This window comes from Clupea harengus, chromosome 5 (assembly GCF_900700415.2).
Source record: "Clupea harengus chromosome 5, Ch_v2.0.2, whole genome shotgun sequence".
In the NCBI taxonomy this organism is placed as follows: domain Eukaryota; kingdom Metazoa; phylum Chordata; class Actinopteri; order Clupeiformes; family Clupeidae; genus Clupea; species Clupea harengus.
This window is the reverse complement of record NC_045156.1, coordinates 25,689,775-25,701,600: the sequence shown is the minus strand read 5'-3', so window position 1 is coordinate 25,701,600 and position 11,826 is coordinate 25,689,775. Positions and strand designations below refer to the sequence as shown.

Below are 11,826 nucleotides of genomic sequence, written 5' to 3'. Positions count from 1 at the left end.
CCTTGCTCAGGCCGAATTATTTTTAGTATGCGAGTGGAACAAAAAAAAATGGGTCTTTGTGCAGGCCTGAATCATGACCTTATATGCATATCCTTGTTTAAAGGAAACCGGCATGACGTTTCCTTCCTTATAATATGGTGGACGGGAGCCAAAATCTCTCCTAATACCATTGTCCCTTTTTGAATCTGCAAGATCATTTAGAAAAGATATTACTGTAGCAATTCACTGCCTTTCCTTTTTTTTCTGCAGCTATCAGCACAGGTAGTAGATGAAGATAAACTGGGTTGTTAGGTTTTGTGTGATGTGGCTTTTACCATTTTTGAGAGATTTGGCTGAAGAACCTTTTTTTTTTTTGCCTCTTCTAGATAAAGGACGGAAGAGACTGTCTGAAACATTGCAAGACGCGTGTAAGTCAACGGTAGGCCAAGGGCCTCTACGTCTGAAGCTTGGCATCAGCTCTTGTGGTGGACATCATGGAGGATTCGATTAGAACTGTCAGTATTTTGTATGCAATCAGGCAGCTCTACTGCAGAACTGAACAAAACTGCACCTCACTGGATTTAGTTCTGCCCACTTAGCTGTCTGGACCTCAAAATCCACAAACTGTGACACATTTGGGAAAAGTCCTATATTGTTGTGATTTCAATGATTATTAATTATGTTTTTTTTTATATATAAAATATGTATTTTTACAAAAGAGGCACTGCAATGTAGTTTTGCATTCTTGTGTTATGATGAGTCAAAAACATCAGCAGGAAATCAGCTTGGGAGTATTTTTTTTTTGTAAATGTAGCTGTCAATAGTAACAGAGTTGTGTGGAAATCAGACAGAAATTCAAAAAGATGTCTCATTCACAGCAGATGTTAGACTCTGTGATATCAGTTTCTCTGACACAAACTTGTGTTTCTGTTGAAGAAGAAAAGGTTGGCCATAGTTGTGTCCAGTGTTCGTCTTGGGCATTTTACCACAACAGACACGTTGTGATATTTAAGAAATTGATGGATTGAATTCCATTTATTAGTGATATTTAAGAAGACAAGCCTGAGGGACAGTTACATGAACTACTTTCTGCAAGATAAGCTTTTCGTATGTGCCACAGGCAAGAAAACATGAGCAACGGTTTTAATGAGTTAGAATGAAGTCACAAGACAGATTTATGCCGGTCTGTTTTTGATTAGTCACAGCCAATAATACCTGTACTTTTCAGCCTGGACCCACAGCTGCTGTTGTGTCAAAGGTGTGAGTCACTGATCACTCTGAGAGGAAACATGTGGGAGTGAGAGGAGTGAGAGTGTGGAGTGTGTGTGAGCGCATACTTGTGCTGAACTGATCTGTGACGTGATGTTGACCACACAGATTTGAGAAACCACTGACATACTGTCTCCTGTGTATGGGAGAGGCTTATGAAATGATTCAGTGAAATAGCAGACCGCTGCACGAATCAAAAATGATTCCCGACCAGTAAAAGCATTTGTTTGTGTGTATTTTGTCAGTGTAAACAGGCATTGTAAACTACAAATGCAAACGTATGCAGTTTGTCTCCAGCTCAATTACTTCAGGTGATCAAGTGTCCTAAAATAACATAGAAATAACATAGAGACTTCTATGCCTCTGTAAGAGACAGTACATTCGACCCATACACTGAGGTATATAAACCTATTTGATCAAGTAGGTGGGGATTATTTAGTTAAGAGATTTGAATGACTTAAATTTGTAAATGTTAGTGGTCATAAATTAAAGTCATGTTGCCGTTTCACTGCATATTGCCCTTAACTGAAGGAGACAAAATTGGTGTTTTTAAGGGGAAAGTATCAATGAATACCCCACCTTTACCTGAGTGGATGTGCATTTTGTGGATCAGTGAGTAAAACTACAAGTTGATAACACATTCCATTCCTGATGGTATGGATATCGGTTTTTTCATGATCTAAATTGTTTAAATTACTTAACTTATGACGTAAGTCTTTAAAACTGAGAAAATGAATAAATTGTAGTTGTAACTATGACCCTTATAGCATGGATGCAGTCAATTCTTTAGTCTCTCGTATGGTGTTTGTTCTGTGGAAGTCTGATTCATTCAGCTATTGAATAATTAGCCTTTTGTTCAACTGAGCCAGACCACCTTCTAGTTATTATGCTGTAACAGCTGTTCATGCAGTTGTCAGTGTCTGTATATATTAGACAATGTTGTCAAAGATGTGTTAGTAAATCACGTTGGACAGTAAGACTACGGGGTGAGTGCAGTTTACATTAGGATATTTTGACTAATGGCCTTAGGGCACAACAAATTTTGCTTCTTGAAACCAGTCCCAGAAAAAGTTGCAGTCCATGATTCAGACGATGGTTTATATTTGATCTCAAAGTAACTCCAAACAGCCGATTTTTTTTTAGCACACACAATTATCAGACAGCGAGAAGACTGTGAGGAGTAATTTGCTGAAAAGTGGATTGGCTTCAAATCAGACTGCACCTGTATCTGCACCTGCACCTGTTGCAGGTGCTTCCTCATTTTTAATTATATGAATGTGACAGTTTCATACAACTGTTGAATCATCAAATTGTATTTTACGTTGCAGCCAATTAATCTAGCCATAACGTCATGTAGATGGTGCTGTACACACACATCCTCTTGCTCATAGTCTTATTATAAAGATACCAATAATAGCCATGGCTAGGACACATCAAATAAATAAATGTTTTCAGCAATAAAATACCAAACCCTAAAGAGGAACAGATACCTTATCTGAGCTACAGTAGTTGGCTAGATGTAGGACTTTGTTCCAAACTAAATGTGAATGTGGCCCATGATATGTTACAGTGCATTAGAGAATTCCCTGAAGTGTGGGTGAGGTGCTATTGTTCCTATTTCCAGTCCTACCATTTCAAACTTCAGATGAAATGTGTTTTCAGCACACATTTCCGTCCATTTATAGTAGTCTACACCTCCATGGTATTTCTACAGTTCTGGTCAGTATTTACTTAAGCCATTCATGACCATTCTGACCGCAACCATTACATATAGTTCTACCAGAAAGACTGGGGAGGCAGGAATAGAATTGGAGCTTTAATCCTGAACAAGTTCTACATCCATAAAATAACAGAACAAAGATAAAGATAACAGTCACTAGAATATAGTTAAAAGTCTTTGGCATAAGAGCTCTTCCACTATCTGGCAAATAGCAATAAGTTCTCCGAAAAACATTACTCCAAAGAGTTCCATGTGGTCTCTAACCAATCATCACTGTTCATCCTTCCTCAGACAGCAGTGGGGGGTGGGCACTGCGACCGCATCCTCAAGTGCATGCTTCCCGGGCCAAGGGAGCTGAAAGAGGCAGTGCTGAGTCTGCTGCGAACGGTGGTGCGAACCACACTGCGGAAGGCTTCCCCGGCAAAGTAGTAGAGCAGCGGGTTGAGGCAGCTGTTGGATGCGGCCAGGCAGAGTGTGACCACAAGCACGCGCATAAGCCACCCCGTGACCTGGTCGCCCCAGCGCTGCACAATGGAATGGAGGTGCAGCGAGCGCAACAGGTGGTAGGGCAGGAAGCACAGGAGGAAGGTGCTGAGGATCACCGCCATCAGGTAGACAGAGCGGCGGCGGTTCTGCCGGTTTCGCCTCGGCCTCTTCTTCCCCCTTGCCAGCGTGAGCATAATGGAGCCGTAGCAGCCCAAGATGATGATGAAGGGCAGGAGGAAACCTAGCACCAGGGCGACATAGTTCAGCGCCAGGATGTGCTTCCAGGACTGGGCTCGCGGCTCAAAGCAGATGATCTTGCCCTGTCGTTCCCAAGTCCCCATCATGAGGAAGGGGCATGAGAGCAACGCCACACCAACCCAGATTACCAAGCAGAGCCATGTAGCCCGTTTCACTGTCGCCAGCGAGCGGTTTTGCAGTGGATGCACGATGGCGATGTAGCGCAGCACGCTGAGCCCCGTGAGGAACAGCACGCTGGTATACAAGTTCAGGTAAAAGGCAAAGACACACAGGCGGCACAGCCAGTCTGGGAAGTCCCACTGACAGTCGCGAAAGTAGTAGACCAGGCGGAAGGGCAGTGTGAGCGAGAAGCCCGCGTCCGACAGCGCCAGGTTGATCATCAACACGGTGCTGGCAGAGCGTTTGCGGGTGAGCCGCAGGAAAACGAAAAGTGCCACTGAGTTACACAAGAAGCCAACTGGGAACACAATGCTGTAGGTCACTGTGTACGCCAGGTACTTGAAGTTCTGATCGCTGCTGTTGCGACATGTTTGGTTCCACTGCTGAGTCTCAGGTAACCCAGCTGATGCGTTGAACCAAGAGGAGGGGGATTGGTGAGTGGTTAGCCTAGGGACTGAGGAGGAAATGTCATTAACACACTCAGGGGTAAGAGATCACGGTTATAGTTACAGGAAACCTCCTACTACTCTATAGCAGGGTAAGTGGCAGGATTACATTGTCAACCTAACATTGTGCACGCACTATAGCCAATGTAGAAGAATTTGCAATGAAAAGCTTCTGTGGAGTTGAATGAAGCTGAACTTGAGGGTTGAACCCTCATTAGGAATGCGGAAAAGTTGTTCAGAGTGTCAATAATAAAAGGTACGTTGATAGAGAGCGCATTGACTTGACCATGCAAATTTTATGGAAATTGAAACGAACACTGGTATTGTGTCTTTGTAGCTTTTGATGCATTCACGCTGTATCGAATAATATTAGTACAAACTGAAATAGGTCTATACATCCAGGTAGCCTATAGACTATTTCAATCGAAGGCTATGTATAATGATGTGGAATATTTTTTCTATAATACATATAACCCCTATGAATTCCCGTTTTTAAGCCTTAAGTGCCTTGCCGTTAAAACAAAACACAACTGGGAAGCGAGCAGATCTTTTACGTAGGCATGACATACAGGGCAATGGTGGAGAAGACACTAATACACAAATAAAACTACACCATTACAAAAAACATACTGACTTTAACACTGAAAGGAAGCACGAATACATTCTGAATTCGAACATTAACAACATAAGAACACTAAACATTGAACAAACAGAATTCTGGAACTACATACAATCAAGAAGCGCACAACTCCTTTTTGCACGTTACAATACAACAACGTGTAAACAGTTTATTTCAGCAGGGTTTATTCATCCAATTACCTGTCATGTTCTTCGCGACATACTGTTAGTCTTGGAGATTGGTATCCGTGCCTGGTCAATCTCTACATAAATCCTCATCTACTGCTGTGTTATGTGAAGTAGTTATTTCCTTTGCTGTATATACAAGTCATAACTGTAGGATTCTTTTCGCGGGGAGAAGAGAATAGTTGCGTTAGGTCATTGCACAAGCAGTCTGTCCAAGTGCTTGTCACAAGCCCACGAGCAGTCACTGAATGAACTGCGTCGCTTGTCTCACGTAGGAAACTGTCAGCACACGCCTAGGGATGTTCTTGCGAAATTTTGCTGAACGTAAAATTCTCAGTAACTTGCGTTTGTTAAGAATTATTTCTGAATGTTTTTTAATTAACATTCTTTAACCATTGGATCTAGATTGAAAAATATGAATCATATGAATCATTAAACAAACTCAAATCTAAAACAATGTTTCCCAGCAGAGAACCCTCAGTGAAATATTTAACCCCTCTCTCTTGATGCTTAAAACCTCTGTTGATAATTAACCTTTTCCAGAATTCTAGGTTATACCGTGGCTGATGTTCAAGAAAACACCCAGCTTTTATATTGGTATGTTGTAAAATTAGCTTCGCTGTTAGGCTACTAATTCGTTGATAATTGTTGTTGAGGCTGTATGCTACCCCTTGTCACCAAAAGCCACTAAAAAAGGCCTCTAAAATGTAGAAATTAGTTCTAAAACAATTGTGGCAAAACAGTAGTACAGTTATTTCAGAAATGCATTATTTCATTAGAAAAGTGTGTGTGTGTGTGTTTTAGTTAAAGTTAAACATTAGTTCTATCACAATTCTTTGAAATATTTGATATTTCATGGTTCAGAGAATAAAAAACAATCTAGTTTCTTTTAGGGTCACAGTCCCTAAATACTAAATTAGAATTTTCATCACACATGCAAGTTTGGGCTCAAGATGAAAATTCAAATTTAACTAGAATATGCATTTCCTAAAGGAAATAACAGTGCATGAAATGCAAAAGTTAAGGAAGGAAGAAGAAAGGAAAGAAGAATGAACAAGAGTGAAAAAAAGGAAAGAAGAGTGAACAAGAGTGGCTATGGATAAAGTAAAGAGAGAGTGAAGAGGGAAAATACTGAAAGAAGGAGGTGAAATGGAGTGATGAAGAGAGATGGAGTGTGAGGGAGGATAGAGGACTGTAAAGTCAAAGAAGGCTGACAAAAAAGTTGAAAAAGGAGTAGGGATTGATGGACAGAGTAATTGAAAGAAGAAAGGATAGAAGAGTGAACAGGAGTGGCTATAGATAATGAGATAAAGAAAGAGTGAAGAGGGAAAATATTGAAAGAAGGAGAGAAAAATGGAGAAAGGGATAGAGAGAGAGATGGAGAGAAAAAGTATGTATGGAAGGTGTCTTTTTCTCAATTGTTTACACACAAAAATGGGAACTTATGACACAATGACCACAACCTTTAACTCATGTGCCAGCTCCCTAAACCAATTTTGCTGAACTATAAACAAATTTTTCTGCTTTAGACCAAGTTTTCAATTCTTAACGACACTTTCTTCAAAACACTACACACAATCCTCTCTATTTTTGCAAACTTCATCAATGCCAAATCTCCTTGTGTTCAGACATAACACACTGCCTTCAAATGGCAAAACTTCCATTTCCAAGGCTGTTGTGCAATTTGGAATCAAAGCTTTAGCAATATAAGGGCCACAGGTGAGGAGGAGGAAGAGGAAGAGCAAGAAGCAACCATTATCTCTGATGAGATTCGGGTCACTGTGGTCGACCATGTGGTCAACCATGGTTTGACCATGCAGGAGGCTGGCCAGAGGGTTCAACCAAACTTAAGCCGCTTCTCAGTTGCATCCATTCTCCGGAGATTCAGAAGAGAGAATAGGTAAGAAACACTACTATGAGAGGAAAACACTAGTTTGAATGCCTTATCAGGAGCATAGTATTTTTGTATTTAGAGTATTTTACATTGTACTGTATTTGTATTTTTTGCAGAACTGAAAGATTACCCCGGCGTGGTGGGAGGGAGCGTGTCTTGACGGCTGAACAGGAGACTGCAATAGTCAATATGGTTCTGGAAAATAATGCTATAACAATCAAACAAATACCAAGTGTTGTTGACTGTACTGGCCTATTTTTATTGTTTGTTCTGTGCAAATCATTTACACATCCAGTTGTGTTTGCTGTGATGTTTAGGCTACAGCAATTTTAGAAAAAATAAAGAAATATATACATTATACAGTTATGTTTTACAACAGGAGTAAGCGTACAGTAACACTGAACATGAAAAGGCATAATGCTCCTGATAAGGCCTTCATACTGGTGTTTTCCATTGAGCACATCAGTGCTTAGAAGTGTCTACTAATATGATGGTCTGTGTGTCATTTTAACACAAAATACCATTTTGAGGAGACATAACATTGTTTTGAAGGCAAAGTAGCATTTTGCAGGAGATATGTAGGGTTTTGCATTTTGTGTGTGTGGTTTTGGGATTTGTGTTGAGTTTTGAGAAGATAAGGTATGCTTTAAAAAAATGTGTGTAAGCAATTGAGAAAAATGTAAAATTCCTAGTTATATGGTTGAATTGAGAGGGACAGAGAGAAGAGGAGCCTTGGAACCTTTGCACAGGTGTCAGTGAAGCACAGGTGCAAGCCAGTTTAATGACCCTATTATGATGTCACAATGGCCCAATGTAAATCTATGGGAAAATTTGTATTAGTTTTTCTTTAATATCTTAAAAAGTAGCTATAAAGTTTAGAAAAATAGCATAAGTATCCTTTACAAGACCTACAAAGTTTCTACGTTAAGCAGTTCAAGCTGAATTAAGCACAGAAGTTTGGTACAAAGAATAAGAAGCCTAGGAATAACAATACATGGCATTTCATGCACTGTAATAAGAAGTATACGAAGCCTAGGAATAACAATACAGGGCTTTTCATGCACTGTAATAAGAAGTAGTATGTGAGAGACCGGGCGGTCACCCCACGTTGTTTTGGGAGGTTGCGACTGGACGGGGTGGTGTTGTTGGGAAGGGTGCAGGAGATGGTGGCTTTCATATAAAAATATATTCTTTATTTACCTGGGGGATTCTTTGGTGTCCACCCCGTAACATGTATAAACACAATCATATATTCAAAATCACAAAGACAGCCGCACCTAAAGTGCTACAGACACTAAGGAGTGTAACAACCCGGCTCTTAGGCTTGTTACAAGAAACCAAAAATACACAGTTGTTTGTCCAAAACGCAAAGGTTTAATTTCCAAAGTTCTCAATCAAAGTGTGTTCTCTTGCTCCCTTGCTCCCTTCCTCTCTTGCTCTCTCGAATGCAGGAAGTGCCGGATCTTTATAGTGGAGGGGCACGCCCACCCAGGTGGTTAATCACCGGCACCTGGAAGACAGAGACTTAACACAGCCACACACGCATGCACTCAATTGACACGCACACCTGCAGACAAAACAGGCAGAGCCGACGAGCCCAAAAAGGGTTCGTCACACCCTCCCCCTTACAAAGCCTGAGACTATCCAAAGTTCCCAGTATCTCTACACAAACAATCAAACAATTAATTCCACTCACCATAGCTATCCAAACAATCATTATCGCCATCACTATCATTATCAATATCATTATCAATATCATCACCACAACCCTCACCAGTGAGTCTCAAGTAGCAAATTACCATGTGACAACCTATCTAGTAAAGTGACTTTTGTGAAAACTAAAACCTATCCCTCTAACCCAACAACCAAAGTGTCTCTTGAAGCATCAGCGAATCCCGGGCCCTGGGAGGCTAAAGACAACACACACAGTTAGGACAGACAGGACAACTTTAAACTAGAGCGCACATTTTCACAGCCTTTAATATGTTCAGGTGATATGGCTGGAGAAACTTGGCATGAAACGGAGAACCCACCACTGGCAACAACGGCAGGACGCGGTCCCCTGCCTGAAACTCATGCCGCTTCGACCAGCGGTCATACAGTTTTACTTCCTACGTGGCCCATGGAGGCATGTGCAGTGTTTAGAATTAAAGCACAAAGACTTTCTGGAACATCAATCTGAACCAGGGTTTCTCCCAGAACCTGGCCTCTGTGTGGAGCCCACTTCCTGACCAACACACCAGCGCTAACACAGTAGCCACTAGCTACGCTGTCCAAATCCATGTTACCCTGTTCAAACAAGGGTTTTAAAGACGGACCTGTCTTCTGTTCCTCAGAGAGAGAGGGTGTATCTGAAATCATAAGAGGTGGTGTGGAATTGACAAACACATGGCTTTGCATCAAACAATCATTCTCTGATATCGTACAAACACCTACAAAACTGCTTGGACCAACAGACCTTTCAGGGCTAGGACACGGTTTAGCCTTTTGTTTAAAGACAGGGCAGTCTGCCTTCCAATGTCCTTTGCCAAGGCAATAATTACACACCCTGGTAGTCTCATACCTGGTAGCAGGTTCTTGTCTGCCAGCAGGCCACCCCTCCCCCTCTATGGGAGGTGGGTAGACGGCAGGATCAACAGACTCAAACAAGCCAAAAATCAAATGCAAACCGTTATCATTGAACGGAGGCATCACACGCAAATTAGAGGATATGACATTTTGGAGGAGGAGCCTCATCAGTATTATCAGGCCTCAATTTGCCTGCAGCAATCAAATCCAAACGCTTCATTTTACATTTCAATTTAGCCATTTCAAGGTCTCTTTCAATTTGTTTGTGTACCAATTCTAACTTAACAATTTCAACGTCTATCCGCTTGTTTGCGTTCACATTCTAATTTAGCCATTTCAACGTCTCTATCAATTTGGAGACGAAGTAATTCGCGTTGCGGCTGATACGTTAAACTACTGCCTCCTGGAGAAAGTAACGGAGAAGCAACAAACGTATCTACCTCAGTAGCCATGTCTGCTTTATCCAACGTATGAGCCAACAAACAATTTATCAGTAGTAGCCGGCAATTCTGAAGTAAACAAATTCCCGCTAAAGAGAACAACCCAATTTAACTAAGTCGTAGACCTTTCTTCACACGGGTACCGTGGTGGGTACTTATGCACGCAACAAAGCCCCGCGGTCCAGAAAGTCTCAGATTGAAACAAACCGAACCCTGGAATGTGCCCCAGAGACAACTGCTCTTACCACGTAGCCTACCCCGTGACTGCGACGACGTTATCAAAATGAAACAAAGTCACAATAAACCGCAAAATCTAAACGGTCTGACCCTAACAGGGAAATATTTGAGAAATAGAATAACGTGTCTACTTACCCAGAAATTTCGAAACGTGCTTTCGGTTTCAGCGATGCGCACACCAAAAAATATGCTCGCCAAGTGATGCAAACTAACTAAGGAGTTTCCAACTAACAAAGATTTTAGGCTGACGCCAACGCAGAAAACTGCGTGTCGAATCAAACAAAAAAAACTTCAAGCCACGAATACAAAGTTTCGTTAGTTTTGACGAGCCCCCACTTGTAACAACCCGGCTCTTAGGCTTGTTACAAGAAACCAAAAATAGTTGTTTGTCCAAAACGCGAAGGTTTAATTTCCAAAGTTCTCGATCAAAGTTCTCAATCAAAGTGTGTTCTCTTGCTCCCTTCCTCTAGTTCTCTCGAATGCAGGAAGTGCCGGATCTTTATAGTGGAGGGACACGCCCACCCAGGTGGTTAATCAACGGCACCTGGAAGACAGAGACTTAACACAGCCACACACGCATGCACTCAATTTACACACGCAGGCACTCAATTGACACGCACACCTGCAGACAAAACAGGCAGAGCCGACGAGCCCAAAAAGGGTTCGTCACAGGAGAACTAGGCATATTCTTGAGGCACAGATTCATTCACTTTCACTAATCACAAGTTCACTAGGAACATATTTCACAGAGCACAGGTTCACAAGGAACATATTCAATACACAGGTTCACTAGGAACATATTCACAACGCACCGGTTCACAAGTTCACTAATCTCAAGTTCACAAGGAACATATTCAATACACAGGTTCACAAGGAACATATTCACAACGCACAGGTTAGTATCCACACAGCTAGATACCATTACACTTAGCCTCACAGCAGGTAAGTGTTTTCAGATTCTTACAGCCTCTCATGCCTGCCTCCAAAGTTCTCCCATGGCAATCTCAAGAAAGTCTCTCCTCTTGAACACGAGGCGCCCTTTAAATAGGGGCAGCCAGCTGGGTTCAATTGAGCCAATTTGGTCTCCCGGGTCCAGCCACTATGGTGGGGGAGCCCGGATCGAACCATTGTGGCGGGGAAGTCCACCCCAAACCAGGGCCAAACTCCTCCTGAGTCAGTGAGAAGGGGAGGGAATTTCACCTTCTCACAAAGTATAAGAAGCCTAGGAATAACAATACAGGGCATTTCATGCACTGTAATAAGAAGTATAAGAAGCCTAGGAATAACAATACAGGGCATTTCATGCACTGTAATAATTACAGCAATGCCCTGTATTGTAGGCTTCTTATTACAGTGCATGCAATGCCCTGTTATTCTGTGGCTTTATATTCTTCCAACTTCTTCTTCTTCTTCTTCTTTATACCAATTTCTGCGATTAATTCAGCTGGAACCGCTTAACGTAGAAAGTTCATTCAAATGTCAAAAGACGTAGGTCTTGTAAAGAACACTTCAGCTATGTATTTTACATTTTTCTAAACTTTATACTTTTTAAGATATTAAAGAAAA

The 11,826-nt window shown here is 41.6% G+C and overlaps 1 protein-coding gene across 1 annotated transcript; it reads right to left on the bottom strand.

The window, feature by feature from the left end:
* Positions 1 to 3,051: 3,051 nt before the first annotated feature.
* Positions 3,052 to 5,388, bottom strand: cysltr3 (cysteinyl leukotriene receptor 3). The gene is made up of 2 exons (XM_012822533.3): positions 5,137 to 5,388; positions 3,052 to 4,325 (listed from the first exon to the last, which is right to left on the bottom strand). The coding sequence occupies exons 1-2, from the start codon at positions 5,141 to 5,143 to the stop codon at positions 3,256 to 3,258; spliced, it is 1,077 nt and encodes a 358-aa protein (XP_012677987.2). The 5' UTR covers positions 5,144 to 5,388; the 3' UTR covers positions 3,052 to 3,255.
* Positions 5,389 to 11,826: the final 6,438 nt, after the last annotated feature.